The sequence below is a fragment of the Solanum lycopersicum genome, chromosome 1 (genome assembly GCF_036512215.1).
Source record: "Solanum lycopersicum chromosome 1, SLM_r2.1".
Taxonomy (NCBI): Eukaryota; Viridiplantae; Streptophyta; class Magnoliopsida; order Solanales; family Solanaceae; genus Solanum; species Solanum lycopersicum.
In genome coordinates, this window is record NC_090800.1 from 77,456,982 (window position 1) to 77,478,200 (window position 21,219).

The 21,219-nt window shown below is 34.5% G+C and overlaps 3 protein-coding genes across 3 annotated transcripts; 2 read left to right on the top strand and 1 right to left on the bottom strand.

Moving 5' to 3' along the window:
* Positions 1–15: 15 nt before the first annotated feature.
* Positions 16–3,806, bottom strand: LOC101262047 (FT-interacting protein 1). The gene has a single exon (XM_010325961.4). It carries the CDS (start codon positions 3,417–3,419, stop codon positions 156–158), a length of 3,264 nt encoding a protein of 1,087 aa, XP_010324263.1. The 5' UTR covers positions 3,420–3,806; the 3' UTR covers positions 16–155.
* Positions 3,807–7,923: 4,117 nt separating this feature from the next.
* On the top strand, positions 7,924–9,765 carry LOC101262352 (probable magnesium transporter NIPA8). The gene has a single exon (XM_004229550.5). It carries the CDS (start codon positions 8,392–8,394, stop codon positions 9,433–9,435), a length of 1,044 nt encoding a protein of 347 aa, XP_004229598.1. The 5' UTR covers positions 7,924–8,391; the 3' UTR covers positions 9,436–9,765.
* A 965-nt stretch (positions 9,766–10,730) lies between these two features.
* LOC101262659 (chaperone protein dnaJ GFA2, mitochondrial) lies at positions 10,731–20,435 on the top strand. Its single transcript, XM_004229551.5, has 18 exons — positions 10,731–11,205; positions 11,289–11,382; positions 11,460–11,537; positions 13,345–13,427; positions 13,598–13,681; positions 13,794–13,832; positions 13,998–14,108; positions 15,140–15,187; positions 15,288–15,375; positions 15,816–15,880; positions 15,986–16,060; positions 16,702–16,774; positions 17,471–17,562; positions 17,658–17,729; positions 18,299–18,355; positions 19,407–19,455; positions 19,755–19,821; positions 20,039–20,435. The coding sequence occupies exons 1-18, from the start codon at positions 11,146–11,148 to the stop codon at positions 20,133–20,135; spliced, it is 1,332 nt and encodes a 443-aa protein (XP_004229599.1). The 5' UTR covers positions 10,731–11,145; the 3' UTR covers positions 20,136–20,435.
* Positions 20,436–21,219: the final 784 nt, after the last annotated feature.

Consider the following 21,219-nt stretch of genomic DNA (forward strand, 5'->3'; position numbering starts at 1 on the left):
GTAGTGATCAAAAGCTAAATCAAGAGTAAATTCATATATTGTCTTGGAATTTTACATAAACTGCAACTTATAAAAAGGATTAACCATGAAAATGATTATTATGAAATACAGACTGGAAAAATAAAAGTAGAGCTCTGGACTTTGAGCCTCTTGCATCATAGCATGCTATCTGTTCTGGCTGGTAATCTCTTGAAGAAGTTGCTGGGAACAGAAGGCATCTTGCTTCTGAACCTGGGGTGCCTCAACATATATAACCCAGCAACTAAAGCCACCACTCTGAAGGGAGTCACATAAAGCATAACTGCAGCGAAAAGACTGAACATGATAAACAAGCTTGTTGCTCTTGGATCTCTCCAGCTTAGCACCCCCTGCAGCCTCTCTCCTTGTGTTGCTATGTCACCGACCACGGTCTGAATCCTCCCAGCAACACTTCTCAGCCTATCGTACCTCATTCGAACAATGTCGTGGGGTCTAGACGTTGGAAACGTGTCGAATTCTTCATCAAGCTCATCAGGGTGAGCTGTTTCAGCCCATGAAAGCTTAGTGTCCATGTGAGGAGGGTGCCTTGGCCGGAATCGATAGTTCCACAGTCCAATGAGGAACATATAGAGAAACAGAGTTGGAAGAATCAACTCCGGATACCAGATCAGTATCAGGAAGAGGATGTGAACCAAGACTGAGGTGACTGGATTTTTCCAGTGACATATATCACCAAACCATCGATTAACAGAGATTAAGCCTGAAAGAAGTGACATGATCCTAAAGAAATTAGCCTTGCTTCTTCTCATACTCCACATGTGGGAATCCACATCTAGCATGTACTCTACAACTTCTTTCCTGAGTGGTGGTTCAGCTCTAGCCAGTCTAACAGCAACAATGCTCATAGCTTGGTACCTCAAGTTGTCTACTTGGTTGACAGTAAAGGGATGAAGGTAGTGCATTTTGGGAAGCAAAGGGTGGCCATAAGTATGTATCATGTTGGCTAAAGAGAGGCTTGTGAATCTTACTGCCAATTGGAGTTCCCCCATTTTCTTAACCCCTGATGGGTGCAGAACAAGAAGGGGATAAGAGTGAGTGTAAATTCGATGAGATTCTAACGTTGATAATCTGATACGTACCTTCCCTATGCGTGAGTCTCGTGCTGCTCCAGTCCCTTGCTTCTCAACCCCCAAATGACAGTTATCAAAGACACCCAATGTGATAACTGTGGAAGGATCATAAACTTCCCAAGTGTATTGCTCATTCCATTTGGGGCTGAAAGTGTCGAGAATGGTTCTTGTCCTTACCCATTTCTGACCATATTTAGCCACACAATAGGCATCTGTGCTTCCTCTGCTGTCCTTCATCTTCATCGGAAGAAGTCCTTCTGCACCTAATATGCCAACTTCCAATATTCCCACCGGTGGTTTCCACAGCTGTCGTGCTGTTGGCCTTTGATCACTTATGTACATGGTTGATTCATCCAGCACGTGATATCCCCCTTCAAGGCATACTCTGAGGTGAACTCTGCTTGAAAACTTGAGCTCTTTCCTCCTGTCAACTTCCAAGGAACCAAAACCAAACTTCTCAAGGTTGAACCAGCGAGAATGGACCGGCCTGTGATCAAGCCTCTTCTCGAATGTGTTGAGTGGGAAACTTATCTTTCCAAGAATCTCATCTTTCATTGGGTGAACACGGTCCTCAATGCTGAGGACTAGCTGCTCCTCAAAAGGCTCAGCAGCTACAAAAACCAAATCCTCATTCCACATTGGATTTGCTGTTCGAGCAGGGCATATATCGGTTTTGAGAACCTGATTTCCCACCTGAGCTTTCACAAAAATTTCAGGGAGACGGCTCTGGTCATTTGGGATGATGTCTTGAGCTTCAATAACATTTACTCTCACGTACCAAAGTTTTGGAGAGACATAAACTTTGGACCTGACGCTCATTACCCCCTCTCCATGAACAAAGGCAGCATCGGCATGCCAGGCATCTGAAAATGCTTCATCTGCTTGTGTTCCCATCCAAACAGCAAGCATGATCTCCCCTCTTATTTTTCCTTCTCCTCGTTGATCCTCCAGTCTGTACCATTGAGGAGCCAGGGGACTATCAGGAGGAACTCTTGTTGGGACCTCATTCAAGTCAAAAACCACCTTTCCAAGATTATCATCTCTTCCCATCATATCTTTATCCTTCACATAAACTTCAAGAACTGAAGACTGAATTCGATCTTTAGAGAAAGCAAATACCTGGTTCCATTCTGCATTCATTTTCTTATCAAAATGCTTTGTCCGTCCTTTGTAATTCCCCATCTTCACCTCCACATATGGGTCACAGCTACCGGTGAGTACACTTGGTTGAAGATCTTTGGACTTAACCACTCGAACATAAAGATAAAACATCTGCTCCACAAGGTCGTATGTGCTTGCATGTCTATCACTGTTCATCCATCCTCTTCCTCCGTAACCTCCAACACGTGGCCATTGCTCCCCAAGCTGAGGATTCGTGTCCTTCAGCTCATAGTCATCTTTAGGGTGGTTATGCATAGCTCGGGATTGGGCTACTTGATACTGCATTGGCGGTTGGACACCTGGCTGGCCATGAATAGCTCGGGGGTGGTCTACTTGATGATGGATTGGCAGTTGGACACCTTGGTGGCTAGGAATAGCTCGGGGGTGGTCTACCCCATGCTGCATTGTCGGTTGGAAACCTGGTCTCTTCCTTATTGATATGACTGGTTGCTGCATAGCTTGATGCTTGAATACAAATTGAGATGTTTCTTCAATGTGCTCAACTGATTCTGTGTCCTGCTCACTTGGAGTAAGATGACCAGTTTTTTCTACTACAGCAAAGCTTGAAGACTGATCAGCACCAGAAATTGCAGTGTTTTCAGTGTTTTGTACTTCTGAACTGTTACTATCTTTAGGAGTATCAAGAGTAGAAACTTCAGAAGCAGGAAGTGAAGGTGGTGGATTATCTAACTGTTCTGGATTTTCGATGGACGGGATATTTGAAGGACTAGGAGATTTTTTAGGATATAAATTTGGATCAGATGGTGATGAAATATATATTTTGAGGCCAATCTCTCCTTTAACAAATGAGGAAAACCATTTCTTTTCAAGTTGGAATCTTTGATAAACTTCTTCCCCTTTCTTGACTATATTTGAGCAAGGAATTCTCACCCTTCCAAGAAAGTTTCTCCCTGGAATAGGCCTTCTCTCATGATACACAGAAACATCAATGTATTTGTATCGATGATTCTTTATATCGTCAAGATGGAAAATGAGTTTATGGTTCCAAGTGGGGTTGAGATTTTTTGGGACAGTTCTAGTTTTGCTAAGTTGGTTTTCAAAATCAACTTCTACAAATGCACTTACTGATCCTTCACCATCTTTTGGCATAAGATCATAAGCATCTATTACTTCTACTATTAACTTCATATCTCCCTCCCTTTTTGTTCTTGTTTTTCGCCACCAACAAATAACTCTTCTCAAGATATCTCAAGACTCAAGTCTCAAGCAACCAGATTCTAATATTTAACAAAGATAGTTCATAGTAGTAAGTTAAAGGATTGAAGTAAACAACTTTGTATTTGTTGTTTTTAAGTGTAGTATCAAGGTGCATTCTACAAGAAAAGAATGATTTGATGAAGAAGCTGTTTAATAGTTCTAGAAAAATATTCTATGAAATAGAAATAGAGTGAAAGGAATAATTTTTTTTTTGGCAAAGTAGAAAACAAACTAAACAGTACAATGTGATATATGCAGAGAAAAGAAGAGGAAAATGAGAAAAATATAGAAGAAGAATGTATTTGTTAATGTCTGCTTGAACATGAAGCAGTACACGTTCGTTTAACTTATATGTACCGACAATATTATGTACATCATCACGTTAACATGACCTACAATAACATGTAATAACTGTCGATATGATATGAGCCTATTGTATTATAATGATCGCGTAAAAATTGTTCAATGAAATCTTTGCTAAAAGTGAATGCTGATACTCTTCTAATGGTGTCAAATATACACTTTTGAATTAAGATATTCTCTTGCTGGTTAATTTGTTCCACACTTCATGCTCTTTTAGCTTTTATTAGTTACTTTAAGCTAGAAATTGAGAACATTCTAGATGTAGATCCAATGTTTTTTCTTTTCTTAGTTTTACATTCTTGCTTTTAAGTCTTAATTTCCTTTATAATTGATATGATTACCTCGGCTGGAGTAAATTTAAACGCTTTTAGGCAAGAACTATGGTTATCCTTAAAAATATACTATCAAATCGTTTTAAAGATGGACAAACCCTCTTCAATATTTTAATATGCATTGATAGGACGGAATTCTTTTGAGACTGATAGTGTATATAGGTTAATCTCGCAATAATCAATAAAACGAGAAAAAGATTTTTTTTTTTTAAAAAAAAAGAGGAGAGAAGTTAAAAAAGGGGAAAAAGAGAATAAAGTGAAAATGCCTTACTTGGATCTTGTGATCTTTTAAGGCATTCCATTCTTGTTAGTAGAGCATGAAGAGAAGCATGTGATGTCAAACACTCAAACTCAAGCCAAAAAATTAAGGCTAAAGCAAGACACTTAAAATTCCCAAAGATAGCCTTTTAAGGCTTTATTCTTTTCTTAATTACTTCCATAATTACTTCCCTTACTTTGGACTAGAAAAAAAGTTTGCATTTTCTTTAAAGAATTATTTCAATAATCATATAGAGGATTATAATTTGATGGGTTTGATTTGTGATAATAATGTATAACTAGAACATGTGATTGTTCCCTCTAGTTAAACTGAAAAAAAAAATTATGTGATAGATTAAAAAAAATAATTTTTAGCGATAATTAATGTTTTAATTTTTTAGAGGTTATTGACACTTTTTTGTAAACTAGTTCTCGAACACGTGTATTTCATATCATTTTAAACTACACGAACACACAGTCAACTATGAACCTGTGTGCTCCAAGCATAGTCCATGTCCACATTTCAAAGTTCAAATATGCAAAGGCATTCACAGATCAACTTGTATCAGAATTTGAATTTTATTGCAACAGAAGCTTTTCATAAATAGATATTATACTAAAAGAAGTGAATATGCTGCTATTTTAGCAATAATACAAAAGGTGTTGGTCAATATTTGTAGCTAAATCAATTATATTGGAATAGATTTATCTGAAGTAAGACTCTTTTTGGACGAGAAATCTAACCAAAGAAGGCAAATGGAATAATTGGACAAACCCACCTTATGATACACTTTATAGAGTATTTAACGAATGTGAAAAGATTAATCAGAATAAATATTATTGAGAAGATTAAACTATGTCCAACCAATAAAACAAAGAAATTTTATACATTAAAATATGAATGAAAATGTAAAAAGAAGTTGGGAGATGAAAGAAAAAAAATTTAATGAGTGAAATAAATTTTAGAGTTCCTACACACAAGAATTGTAGGAAATAATAAATTAAAGTTTTTCTTAGAAAAGTTAAATTTATACAACAAAATTATGGAAACATGAAAAGACACATGGAAAATTGAAAGGTCAAATACTATTAAAATAAATATAAAAAAAGATAGAGATGAAATTTAACTTTAATCTACTTTAATTTCTTGTCTTTAAGGAATAATTACTCATTTGTATTTTTTTAAAATTTGTGTGAAAAAATTTGAAAGGTCAAGATTTTGAATGAAAATTATAAAAGTTTTAATTTAGTAGAGGGGCAAAATGGTAATTCAACTTTTTATTTTGGAGCTTCCCACTTATAATAATATATATGATGTTCTTAAAATTTATAATGACATAAAACTTAATGATAATTAACGATTGTTAACGTGCTCGCTCAAAAGTTTTTTTGTTTTTTTTTTACAAAGAAAAAAATATTTTTTGGGGCTAAAATTTTATAACAAAATCTAATTAATTTGTTTGACCTTGCTAGATCTAGTTCATTTTTTCATAAATATTTTAAATGATCGAATTTAATATTGACAAGTACAAACGGTCAAATTATTCCTCTTAAATTATTAGAATTCAAAATTTTTATTAAAATAATACTATTTTTATGCGCATAACAGGAATTACATCACCACCCATTCATCCCATGGAGAATTAGTGTGGAGCTCATAAGTCATAATATATTACTTTATCAAATATGATTTTTAACGGTAATTAGTTAACGATAATAATTTTATTGCTGCTAAATATGTTTAACTGTTTTATAAAATATCTCTAAAGTCTGTATCAACATTAATTTAATTGTGATTAACTATGTTCTCTATCCAACAATAGTTGTCCACTTAATAAAATTCATTAGTTATTTTATACTTAGTTTCTAATTTATCCTTATAATTAATTATAGTCATTTATCTATTATATTTTCAAGACATTATATTTTAAAAAGATGATATATTAAAATTACCTTTTTATTTATAGTTTCTTAAAGGATGCCAAGTCAATATCGATAAACGATTCAGTACTTTTATTTGATGTGCATATCTGCTGATGATAAAAATTATTTTTGTTATAGTGTATTAATTATAAGAAATAGGAAAAATCCTTTTGGCCAAAAAATATGATTAGAATATCATTTTACCTTATATTATTTAGCCTTTTTGAACATTTTTACCTTTTAACTAAAAAGAATATTTTAAAATTACAAAATATTATAATAAATATCATTTAGCATTATCCTAATAAATAAATATCATTTATATTATAAACACAATTTTTCATTCAAAGAATGAGAAACTCATTGAGATAAGAAGTTTTTTTAGATTAAGCTTTAATAAATTTATCTTCCTCTAAAATTACTTTTATTATTTCTTTGACTTTAATTTTTGAACTACTTTCTTTCACCAATTTTATCTCTCTCTACGTTTATTAAAGTTAAAGGATAAGTAAAGGTGGGGGAAAAACTGTATATTAATTTTTAAAAAGTAGTACTAACAATTAAGAATTCTTAAAATTGATTTCTTTTGAAAAAAATATTAGCTTTTAAGTCAAAAATAAAAAGTTAAATTTTTTATTTTTGACTTACTTTAAGTCATTTTTGACTTATTTAAAGTTATTCAAACATTTTCAAACGTAAAAAACAGACTTAAAAGAAAATTTGATCGACTTTTAAGCTAATTCAAACGGACTCTAAAAAAGTTAAAATGTTTAATCAGAAATTGTATAATCCCTAATACAAAGGCTAAATGACTATTAATTATAGTAAATAAATTTTAAGAGAGTAGCCTAGCCTCCATGGAATCCCTCACTCTCAAATGTCAAGTCCTCCACTTATATATGAACACTATAATTGTGCATCAATAATGAGAATCGTAAATCGTAATATCCTCTTCTTTACGCAAATTGATAGGTCTATTTCATCCTTGTTTGGTTGTATTTATGTATCAGTAGAGATCGATAGAGGTGGAGCCAAAATTAGGAGTTTGAGATTTTAACTTTTAGCACAGAAGATTGATAGTGGGGTTTGAACCCACATCACTAGTGTGAAAGACATTTATATCGCACCCCTTACCACTAAGTTATCATTCTATCGATTCACGGGTTAATAATATATATATATATATATATATATATATATATAATTTTTTAATATCAATACAAAATCTACAGAAAAGTCATTAAATTCATCCGAACCTATAAACCCCACCTAACTCCGCATCATCTTGTGTTTACGGAGTTTGACGAACTTCATATTTATCCAATAATATCAAAATCAAAACCTTCCTATATTGATCATGTCTCAAAAATATTATTCAATCTTTATCATCAAATTATTATAATTGATTATTCTTTTATCTCATATCACTACGTCATTTATTTACTTACGTTTTCTCTCCGTACAACTTAATTCACCATTTTTTTATTATTAATTGTCATGCTATGCGTATTGATATTAGATACTTCTAACTCTAAACTTAATTCACAACTGTGACTTTAAATGATATGTAGAAAGTTAAATTATTACGCAACTCTAAACTTCTAGAAACACACAGCGTTGACATTATTCCTAAATCCAAATTTTTAAAGGAAAGAAGAAGGAAAAACTCAAAAAGCCACCAGGCACCAGCTTTGACCTTTTCTTGTTCAAATTTTGCCTACCCTTTTATTGGCTGCTTCCCTTTTCGTAACTTTTGAGCTTTGTAAAGATCCTTTATTCTTTATGCACATAATTTAAATCTGCAGTCCGAAGAAATATCATAAATAGTGTTTTAAACAACGTGAAACTATCTTATTCACAGAGAATTCGATTGAATCAAGTTTATCGTAATATTATATTGGGCGATCTGAGTCTTCTAGCATAGTGGCAAAGATGTTGGCTCAAAAATTGTTTTAGGTCACAGGTTTTGTATTTTTTTTTTTGAAAAAAATTTCCTTGTTAAAATTTCTGAATCCGCGAGTGCGTCCATGGGGGATTGGGTGATTGGAGCGTTGATCAATTTGTTAGGAAGCATTTTCATCAACTTCGGAACAAATCTACTTAAATTAGCTCATGATGAGAGAAATTTAAGGGCTAGGATGAAGCCCATTATATACTTCCAAGCATGGAGAATTGGTATTCTCTTCTTCACAATAGGAAATTGTCTCAATTTCATTTCATTTGGTTATGCTGCTCAATCACTTCTAGCAGCTTTGGGATCTATTCAGTTCATTTCAAACATCGGATTCGCGTACTTGGTGTTGAACAAAACAGTGAAAATCAAATTACTGTTAGCCACTGCTTTTGTTGTTGCTGGAAACATTTTCCTTGTAGCTTTTGGTAATCATCAGTCCCCTGTTTACACAACAGAGCAATTGGGTGAAAATTACACAAACATTGTGTTTCTCGTGTACTGTATCGGTTTGGTCTTAGTTGTTGTTTTCCATCATTCAATTTACAAAAGAGGAAAAGGGCAAATGCTGGTTCCGTTTTCATATGCAGTTGTTTCTGGTGCAATTGGATCGTGTTCAGTATTGTTCGCGAAATCTCTTTCAAACATATTGAGATTGTCAATGTCATCGACTCATGATGGTGATGGTGGTGGTGATAGTGGTGGTTATTCAACATTGCTCAACGGGTTCACGTATTCAATGCTTTTGATGTTTATAAGTACAGGTGGATTTTGGATGGCGAGGTTAAATGAAGGGCTATCGCGATTTGATGCAATACTTATCGTACCTATGTTTCAAATCGCTTGGACGTTTTTCTCAATCTGTACTGGATTTGTCTACTTTGAGGAATACAAGGTGTTTGATGCTTTAAGAACAACCATGTTCGTTTTTGGAATGATTTCTGTGTTTATTGGCATTTATTTGCTAGCACCAGAAGATGATGAAGTATTGAAGGATAATTCTTTAGCAGTACTCAAAACTTCGAATTCATCGCAGGATGTTGAGAGATTGTTCATATCATCTGATCAAATTAGGGATATCGAGATCATTTGGACGAGATATGCTGATGAAAACTGCTGATATGATTGGACTATGCGAGCGCCAGGACGTTGGTGTGTGGTGATAAACATGAAAATGGTACAAGCAGTTATCTGTCTCGTCGAAAAATTATATAGTGTATATAAAAGCATTTTTGTGTGTATATACATTGGTAAATTCATTTGGGCAGTGAAGCTTCTATTGTAATTGGCAAAAGTAGCTTGAACTTTTGTTTTTAGGTTGCTAATTAACTCATGAAGTACTGCTACATCTTTGCATTTTTTCAATTTCCTCTAGTAGTAGTGCTTAACAATATTGTTATTTCTTTCTCCTTATATATATGGAAAAAAATATCAAACAGTTCAGTCTTTACTTTCCTGTTTAATATTTGTTATTTGTATTAAAATTCGATAAAATCTGATCAACTATAGTCTAGTTTTAGTTGATAAAGATAAACATTCATATTTGATATCTATTTTATTCGGAATCAAGAGTAAATAAATACTATAAAAAAGGTTTCAAAATTCATACAAAATGTTACTTAAACCTAGTTGATTGACTTTATTGTTCATTAAAAAAATAACAATTAAAAAGTAATTAAGTACTATTAAAAAAAAAGATTTCAACGTGTTCATACAATAGTTTATTAACTTTTATTATTTTAAAAGTAAATAAAAGTTATTTTGATAGGATATCTTCATAAGTTAAGTGATTTTTTACGTAAAGTTATTTTGCTAGGATATCTTCGTAAGTTAAGTGAGTTTTTATAAAATATTATATGACTGTTGATTTCTAATGTTACTCAAACCTAGTTGATTGACGTTCATAAAAAAAATAACACTTAAAAAGTAATTAAGTACTATTAAAAAAAGGTGTTCATACAATAGTTTATTAACTTTTTTATTGTTCTAAAAATAAATAAGTTATTTTGATAGGCTATCTTCATAAGTTAAGTGAGTTTTTATAAAATATTAAATAATTCTGTTAATTTTTAATACGATATAACTATTTTAATTTCTCCCCCCTCTTTAATATTTTGAATTTGAAAAATAATATATTCTTTACTAATAAGATGAATTTACTTTGATCTTAGATTAATCACTAAAAATAAATTTTATAATATTTTTTTAAAATGTCAAATAATTACCAAAGCATGTATTAATAAAATGAAATGTAAGTTCATCAGATTAGTATGTTTTTCAACAATGACAAAAATATATAAGATATTTACCGAATGAAATCAGTATTGATACATTTTATCCTCGTATTAATCAAAATTGGAAGATGGGTTGAAAGTGAAACCATAATATATAATTTTACTATAATGTTTTTGTTTCGAAATTATTAATGTTTAAATCTTCCCTTTCTTGGAGAAAAAGAAAGTTAAATTTTTGTTTCCACACTGTTCTAAACATTTGCGTATGCCCTAGATTCACTTTAAAGAACACAAAAAAATCTATATATTTGTCAAATAAGCCCCTGAATTTCAGCCTAATATCTAATTAGGCCCTGTGAAAGGGCTTCCACAAAAGGAGGAGCCCCTGATACTACTTCCGCCATTAAACTAGAACCTTCCATTGCAAAGCTCGCAAAGAAGCTTGAGGCTTGTGTGGGTAGACGTCTATATGCTCTATCGAAACCCCATCAATTGAAAAAAAAAATCAATCTTTTTTCACTTGACAAACTAGGGTTTTTCTAGGGTTTATTATAGTCGAGAACTGTTTTGCTTTAGCTTTTTTCAGTGTTACTAAAATGGTCAGCTCAAATGGTCTTCGTCTTGCTCACCGTCTTGCTCGCTGCACCTTTTCTTCTGTATTATCCTCTCCTTTTATCTCAGTCGCTCTCTGCATTTTTTTCTTTTTTGTATTGATGTGTGAGCAATGTTGAATTTGTAGACTACTGGATCTTTGTTGAAGGAGGGTTGTAGGGGATATAACACGGCAGTATGCAATCAAACAAGGGGATTGTTTTATTTCAATTCAAAGAATGGTATGTATGAATTGACCTTCTGTAATTTATTTGCTTAAAAAAACTTGAATTGAATTTTTGATATTGTGAACTCATAGGGGGCAGCGAAAGGGATTGGTTAAGACTTGGGCAATTCAAATCCAATTTTGGTGCCACAAGATCAATTCATGGAACAGGTACCAGTTAACCACTCCCTTCCGAGTATTGAGCTTCCGTTATCTCGCTTCCGTATATGGCTGGTTGCGGGTTATGTCACTCTATTAGTTGCTTGATTTGATAATCTTGAGGAATTATCTCTTTTATGTTAGTCAGTTAGTCTACTGCTCTACTTGAATGAGGTAAATTTTAGGTCTTTATGGACTCTAAATTGGAGTTCTTGTGTTAATTAGATATTTAATGGGTAACATATTTCTGTAGATTTTTCTCATTAGGCTAATCGGACCAGATAAAATACCTTGTTTTCCCAACATGTTCCTTTTTATCAATCGATAGAACAGCTTGTGGCAATCCAGCTATAATTTCTTCTGGATGTGTTTAATGTTATTTTTAGGGGTTAGTTTCATTAGGTAAATCGGTTGTTAGCTTGCTCTCCTTTGACTCTTTTTCCATGTTAATTGAAATACATTTGGCCTCTAAAACCTGATGAGTACTCATTATGCATGTTCATACAGACCGGTAAGACAGAGGTAGAAATTGCAAAACTTCCACGGCATCTCTTGGTTTCTTCTGTAAATTGCAAGTCTGCTACTATTTTCCAAGAAGAGGTAAAAAAAGCGGTACAGAAGCTCTAGCTAGCAGGCAGAGCTTGTTTATGCCTTCTATGGAGAATGATGGTAGCCCGATAAATAGGGTGTGTATGTGTGTATTTAGAGAGAGAGGGGGGACGGTGTTTGGGGGGGAGGGGGAGAACAGCTTGTGTATATTGGAAGAGGAAAGCTGATAGAAGAGACAGTCTAAATTTATTTTTCTTATTCCCTATGGTGCATTCTGAGTTTCTCTCAGAGAGTGGAGGTGAGGTGAAGATTAGTCACATCTACTGGTTTCTTCCTTTAAACCGGTATATCTCCTTTTTAATTGTGAAAAAAAAGACTTTTAATTGCTCTCTGTTTTCCCCTCCAAAAAGCATTGTGCAGCCAGTGTAGAATGAGATCTGTTATTATGTATGCTAGTAGGTGAGTTATTCTTTCTAAATAATAAATAAGTAAATTGTTGAAGTAACAACTTGATATAAAACTTTCCATCTCACAAAAAAGTAAAAATTGTGCTCTCAGGGCTATGGTCTAGTTGTAAGAGTGCAGCGTGCGTTTTGTGGGTTAACCGCACGTCGTAAGTTCGAACCCTTCACTAGGCAAAAGTCAGGTATTTAACTGAAGAAGGGGTTAGAGGGGTGGGTCCATTATCCAATTTATATAAACGTTATCAAAAGTAACAAATTCCTGGTTGAAAATGTTTCATATAGGCTAAGTTGTGCGGACTCTTCACTTACATTGCCGCACCTGTGCCGGGTTCTTCAAAAATACACTACTTGTGGAGAATCTGACACGCACATGTAGACATTTTTGATGAGTCCGAGCAACATAGCATATAAGGCATGCTTTCATTATCTTGGTTTCCAGGATGTGCAATGGTTACATCTTACTCTGTTGATAACATATATGCGACTCATTTACCCACTGTGAATGGTATATCTGTGTATTTGGAAGCGGATAAGATTTGTATTATAAAACATTGTTGTTCACTATGAATTGCTTCCCATATCTGTATATCTGGAAGCAGTTAATATTTGTATTGTAAAACATTATTGTTCACTGTGAAATGCTTTCCATATGATGTTTCATCTTGGAAATTTTGGTGGTAATCTTTCAAAGTGGTAATGGAGGTATTTGTTAGAATTAGTTTTTGATTCTCTCGTATGTATTTTCATATTAGACTGGTTATGTATTTTAACTAACATAACCTCTTCGCTGTTCAATGGTTGGTTAGGCATGAGTATGAAAGATTTTTATGAGGTTCTTGGCGTCAATCGGAATGCAACTGCCTCCGAAATAAAAAAGGCTTATTATGGGGTATGTTATCATCCCCTTCTGGATTAGTTAATATTGTTTGCAAATATAAGATTGGCTAAGTTCTAGTCAAGGAGGACTTTGTAATGACTGAACTAGCATCTTGCAATTAAAAGTTTCTGGTGTTAGTATCACCTTATCTTTGTTACTGATTATACATTCGCTATGCTTAGCTTGCAAAGCAACTGCATCCAGATATGAACAAAGATGACCCAGATGCTGAAAAAAAGTTTCAAGAAGTCTCAAAGGCTTATGAGGTACTAGCCACTTTGGAGAAGTTTTTTGCTCTGTAAAGAAGTTATTGCTGAAGCCATTACTGTATGGAATTTTGGATGACCAATTGTTTGTTCATCTATGTGGCAAATGCAGGTTTTGAAGGATGATAGTACACGTGAACAATATGATCAGGTTTGACATGCCTTATGGGTTACTTTGCACATGAACCTGGCAAACATTTGGTTCTCTGTTTGTTTTTATTTGCATATTAGGGGTTTATTTGCCTATAAACATTCATGACTTTGATTATGTTTCCTCTTGAATGAGAGGCATTCTGATGCATTGTTGAATATGCAGCTTGGGCATGATGCATTTAATAATATGAACAGTGGTGGAGGTGGAGGTCCTGGATTTGATCCATTTGGTGGTTTCAAAAGTCCATTTGAAGACATGTTTAAAAATGCTGATGTAAGGACCTTCCTGGTTTAGTTCTCTGATAATTCATTTGCATTGGAAAATTTCTATGGTGGTATTCTAGATTTTTACTTTTTTCTCTAGCTGTCTGTTAAGCATTGAATTCTACTAATTCACCTCTGATGTTGGCCTCTACAAAAAGTTGGTTCTTGAGCTAGATACAAAGTTTAGTAATGTGCTCTTCATGAGAGAGGTCCTCTGGTGAATTGATATGACCCTCTGTTCTCTCTTCCATAGATATTTCAAGAGATTATTGGTTGTGTTTTTGCTAAACAGTATCACAGCCGGCATTAGAGTGTGTGCGCACCTGATTGCCAAACAGTATCACACCCTCTGTTCTCTCCTTTCCATGAATTTTAGCCCCATTTATAGAAAGCTATTTGAGTCTATGACGTTTGAGGGAGTTTGTAGAAGGATAGAGTCTACAAAGACAAATATTTGTGAAAGTTACCATTATCAAAAGAAAAAAAGCCAAATGTTTGTGAAGAGGTACTTGTTCGGCAGCGAATTAAGTATTACTCCCCTCTATACCAATTTATGTGGCACTGTTTGACTGGCGATTGAATTTATGGAAGAAGTGAAGACTTTTGGAACTTGTAGTCTAAAACAAGCCTTAGACATTTGTGTGGCTATAAATAATCTCTTTAATGGTAGAATGAGATTTCAAACAACTTTTTTGGGACATACTAAAATGTAAATTGGGACAGAAAGTAACAAACACAAATATTGGAAAACACAGGAGTAATAAATAGCTGATGTCATTTTTACCTATTGAGATGTTCGATGAGGTACTGTGAAAACAGATGCTTGATAGCTCTTCTTAACCTCTTAGGCATCAACTTTTATGGTCTCTTCAGATGCATCACGACTGTAAAAGCTTAAACGTGATTTTATGCTTAACATGACACAATATTAGGTGAACCTGCAACAGGTTACTCTGTTATGCCCATTTCTTTTGCATTCTTACTTCCAATCCTTGAGATCTAACCCTTCTCCATTTTCTGTTGGCATTTATTGGAGATTAGATTTTTGGCAACATCTTTAACAGAGACATGGGTGGAGAGGATGTCAAGGTTTTCTCCTTTTCTGTCTCCTTCATCTGTTGTTGTGGCTATTTTTTTTTATGCACTTCCGCCATTTATCTTTTTAACAGTTTTTGTCCCTTTACTGCAGGTTCCGATTGAACTATCCTTCATGGAAGCTGTTCAGGGGTGCTCTAAGACCATAACATTCCAAACTGATTTGCCTTGCACTGCTTGTGGTATATATACACTTCCAGCGATTTGCTTTTTGCCTTTTTGCCTCTTTTTTTTTTTTGGGTGGGGTGGGGGGTGGGGGGGAGGGGGAGGAATCTAAATAGGGGATCAATATGTCTTAAGTACTACTGTGTGATACATGAGCATTAAAGTGCCTACAAGTTGATCAAAGTCTGGTTATTAACTAGATTAAATAAATAACTAGATTAAATAAGTTTTTTTCCTGATAAGGAACAAGACATTAAATAAGTTACTGCAGGGTTTTGATGTGAGCTGTGACAGGTGATATCTTGTGAATTTGCTTAACATAGTTTGTCTAGCCCCTTTCAACCTATAAAATTTATTTCAAGTAGTCCACACCTTCTAGCTCATGTTAGTGAGTTGGACTCCACTCTACTTGGTACTTACTGTAGTTCCTTTTCTTCTTCCCTTGTTTCTCTTTTAGGTGGAAGTGGTGTGCCCCCTGGCACTAAACCTGAAACTTGTAGGCGCTGCAAAGGTTCAGGCGTGGTTAGTACCCTTTGCTTATTTCCATTCTTTACTTCCAGCAACATGCATGTTTCTTTGTTATAATGTTGGCTCCTTTTATCTTATATTTTCAATATCCCTTTACAGTCAATCTCGCAAACTGGTCCTTTCACACTTCAGACGACTTGTCCTTCATGCAAAGGAACAGGGAAAATCGTATCGGTATGACATCCTGTCTACAAAAAACAGAGTTGTTAGTTATGCATGCAAATAACTGATTGTTCTTTCCTTTTTTAAATGGAAAATGATCATTGTGCTTGGTTTGCTACATAAATAGGTATAGTTATTATGCTTAACAGATGTCATGACCATCACAGGAGGAATCTTTAATTTCACTTCATCCCAGTAGGGCAAAAATATAACCATTTTAATTTTTTAGAAGTTGGAACTTGGATAAGATAAAGTTCCTAAATGTACATCCTATACAAAGAGTGTCTTCAGTCGGGTGATATTTGGAGGAATATTAGTCTTAGTTTTTTTTTTTTAATAAGGAAGAATACTACTCTAGTTTACGGAGGAAGTGTCTCTTCTCAAGTGTTCTATATTCCATAAGATGATTGAAGTCTTGCTCTTGAAACAATGAACTGTTAAAAAATTTTCTTTTAACTCTTCAGCCGACACTTTTAGTCCTATAATTATGTAATGCGTACATCACTTAGAGGAGGAGTGTATCTTTGGACTCTTAACCACTGCCAGTTGGAGTATTAACTAGCATTTCAATTTTTACTTTGATGAATTGGCTTTGTTTGATGCATAGTTGTGTTAGAGATTGAAACATTAATAGAATTATTCTTGGCCTACAGAGTTTCTGCAAGTCTTGCAAAGGAAACCGTGTACTACGAGGACCAAAGACAGTGAAAGTGGATATCATGCCTGGTATGCTGTAACCACAGATATATCTATGCATGAAGTAATTATGGTGTGAAATATACCTGATTTGTCAACATAACTATCTGATGCATTTTTTGTAATCTGCTGTTTTGAAATCCATTTGTTAGAGTCCGTTCATTATTGATTTAGCAACTTAAGTTGATGTAACCCATGTTATAAAACTATAGCATAGTTGAGACTTGTGCACCACAATTGCCCGTTTTGCCCTTCTCCAAAAATATGCCAAAGAAACCAAAATGGGGAAAATAATGTCAGATGAAAGCACCAGCATCTTATTGCTAAAATATGCATGTGGGCTGTTCTGAATTTACTTCCACTCAACTTTTCTTTCACTAATGGATGCCCATACAGTGCTTTTAGCATTAGAGCTTCTATATAGCACAGGGTAAAACTCTCTGTGTTGAACAACTTTTGCCTCCGCTGTTTTCTCTATTTATTATGTGATGTTTAATGGTTCATTGCCTCTTCCGTGAAACCGAAGAAACAGATGAAACCATAAAAACACACATGGACTAGTATCTTGTCCATAAAAACACACATATACAATTATTCTTGTCTACATACAGATCAATTCCAAAAGGGGAAACCGATACATGCTGTAGCAAGGGACATAATATGTTTTGGCTTGTGCCTGTGCATGCCCCTAGATATTCTGTATGACTCGTTAATTTTCATCAACAGGAGTTGACACTGACGAGACACTCAAGGTGTATGGAAGTGGTGGAGCAGATCCTGAAGGCAATCGACCTGGAGATCTTTACGTTGTTCTTAAGGTTCGGTTGAAACATGGTTCTTTTGTATGTCAGGTTTTATTGTTCTCAAATTTGATTCATGTTATTCATAGAGGCTTCTGGTATTCCTTTTTTAGGTCAGAGAAGACCCTGTTTTCCGGAGAGAAGGCTCTGATATTCATGTAGATGCTGTTTTGAGTATCACCCAGGTACTATTTCCATAACCAAATATAAGCTTTGTTGATCTAAACAAATTTGTTGCTGCAGTATATTAAGGAATATAGAGTAACTACAGTCAACTATTCCCTCGTAATTCTTGAGTAGATTTTTGCTTACTGTTTTCAGTGTTATTTTTGGCATCTAAATTGTCATCCTCATTTCACTGTTTCCTGGCGTTTTTTTGTCTTCAAAATCTTCTTCTTGTGATGCTAATAATCTTTTAAACCTTTCAATTCCATTTACCTAAGTTCTTGACGTAGATTACCACTGATTAAAAACTATATGTACTTAGTGGATCGAGTATACCAGATGAAACATTGTGCATTAATATTCTACACATGAGCTAATTGACAAATTTTATGACATTAACACCTGCTGGGAACTCAGGGACCAAAAAGTAACAATGCATCATTTATGGACATCTGATAGCCATCACAGTTGTCAACCTGAGGCCACATGCTTCTGCCATTTTGTTGTTTCTTTTTGTGGTTCCTAAAGCTATGAATTATGAATCTTCTCTATTTATGATGGTTAGATTCTAATGAATACTTAACTGCAGGCAATCTTGGGAGGAACAATCCAAGTCCCAACTCTGACAGGAGATGTTGTTGTTAAGGTACTAAAATACTATTAAGCTTATCATGGTTAACCTTTATCCTCTATTTTCCTTCTTAGAATGTTTAAAAGTTTGATTCTTATGCACTTTGATTGTCCCTACAACTTGGTAAAGTGAGATGTTCCTCCTAGCATATCTCAGCATGTCTAATACTCATTGTGAAGGCAATGTTCAAGTAACACTATAAGAGTAGAAATATATTGGGTGATACTGGTTTTATGATGGTTGGGCTTAGAGTTGAAAATAGCAGGAAGAGATGAACCACAGGGAGCGCTCAGGGACTACTGGGAGGCAATGTTGAAAGTCGGCAGGGAGCTTGGATTTTTTTCCGCATTGCTCAGAATTTCATGAATTGAAAAGTGAGAGTAGCATGATGTTATCATGAAATATAAACACTAATGCCTGTCATACAAACTTATTGTACTACTTCTTTTTGCCAAAGTTCTAGTGAGGGTCCACCTAAACTATTCAAAGAAAATCAAATTAAGTGGAAAATCTCCTGACAAATGAGCTTATTTGACCTCTATAACAGCAACTGCCAAAGTACCACTTCGTCAGAAAGTTCCTGGAGTTGGAATTTAAGGCGAAGAAGTAGATCAAATATTCTGCACTGATACTAGGTGGTAAATTAGGCAAGCTCTTGTTTGATCTGTTTCCAGATATTTATTAATTCCTTTTTTATTTGGGTTAAGAATCTTCTACTACTTGACCAGAAATTTCCCAACATGAAAAGTTTAGGGCATAAAGTAGATTCTATTTTCTGCAGTGATTAGGTTAACTAAGCAATTATCGTACTTGTTCAATCTACATTGAGATAGTACCTTGTCAGTTTTTGAGTCTTCAAATCATTCGTACCCTGCATTATATGAGTTCTGAGAAGTAGTTACTGGTCTGTTTCTTGTGGGCAAGGGTCATTGCAAGAATGTTAAGGCTATTTATACAAGCCAATTTGCTTTATTGTCTGTTCAAAATAAAGGAGGAATTAATTTTATTATTTGTCCTTTGATAGCTTGATCTCCGTGCCCAAGTTTTGACATCCTGTTGTTTGTAGGTTCGTTCTGGCACTCAACCTGGCCAAAAGGTTGTCCTTAAAAAGAAAGGTAAGAACTTCATTTACTTTGTTTGATGCAGATTTTTTCTTCTGGTTTACTTATTTTGATGAATGCTCAAGTTATACTTGAATGTCAGTTGATTTGGGTATTTTCCATATCAAGTCACAGTGTGAGACGTAGTTGGAGTTTTATCAATTTACAATCTGATGTGTGTAATAACGAATAACTACATTGTTCGCCAGGCCTCCCAGCTTCTCAAAGCATTTTTCTTTAATGTGCACAGAGTCGGTTAACCTTGTTATAAACTTTCTTGTTCAAGCTTATAACATTTCTGTGTGCTCATGCAGGAATAAAAGGACGGAATTCCTACTCATTTGGGGATCAGTTTGTTCACTTCAATGTCAGCATTCCCACGTAGGTGCCCTTTTGTGTAAAATATGGAAATGACTGCCAACTACTGCACCTTTTTTACTACTCTAGTCTCTTTCTTAAGCCTGTTATTTAGAATTGAGGAGATTTATAATGGCCTCAAAATACTCTTGAAACATCTTCTACTAGAGAAGGTACACACACCCCTGAAGCTATCCTGTATTACACTATCTAATGATGAAATTTGCCAACTTGGGTGCAGGAATTTGACACCAAGACAGCGTCAATTGATTGAAGAGTTTGCCAAGGAGGAGCAAGGGGAGTATGATAAAGGGGCCGCAGCAGGAGCCTCGAGGTGAGGGCATGGCACAGTGCTTACAAGGTAGGTTAGGGGATATAGGTTTGAGTCAAAAGTGTGTACTATGACGTATTCTTTCTCTCATGAGCTGGGGAACTTAGCCAGAGCAATTTTGGGGTTTGGTCATTACCATTTTATCAGTTTCCTTTACATTCGAGCGAGGATTTAATTGTTGCTTGATGGAGGAGGGGACAGGTTGGTTATAGTATTATTATTGTGACATTGAGATAATGTAGCACTTGATCTGCAACTTAGTGTTGTATATAAATATGATGAAACAAATAAATGTTTCTCAAGGGAAGTGGAATGTTACCTGCCATTCATCCTTTTTTTTTGCACTTATTGAATAGAATAACAGAACTGGACGATTCTGAACCGAGTAGTAGACTCGATTAAGCTATGTAATATCACTTTTTTAGAAGAGTTTGAAGCCTTTAGGTGTAAGTATTGGTGAACTACTGATGAGCTGAGCTTAATATCCTCTTTCATCTTTTGGTTTAAATATGCCTGTAACGTTTTTTTAAGGTTTCCAGCCAGACGACCCAACCCGTCTATGCTACGAAAAACTCAACCCATCCAGAAACCCGTTTACATATTAACCTAACATCCATTGTAGGTCGAGGATGGTATATTATTATTATTTTTTAAATCTTTATTTATGTCTCCTAATATTTTCAGGTTGTGACAAATATTCTGTATCTTGGTTTTATTATGTGTCACGATCTGATTTATCACTTTACTAGATGTGATCCCCCTATAATATGAATAATCCAATACATAAAAGAAAGAAAAACATTCAAACAAGGGTACGATACCACCTTGAACCACGTGAGGAGAAAGAAATTCGATTCATATAAGAGGAAGTTAATTATCAGGCAAGTTATGGAAATTACATACTTTTAAAACAAATTACAATATATCCTTTAAAAGTTTATAATTATAAAAGTCCCTCAAACGGATACATTAATGGAGGGTCTAGATACATTAATGACCGAAAAATCAAAGCGTTGAAACATTAAAAAGAACGCCGGATACGTTAATGGAGGGTGGGATACATTAGTGGTCAAAAAATCAAAAAGCTGATA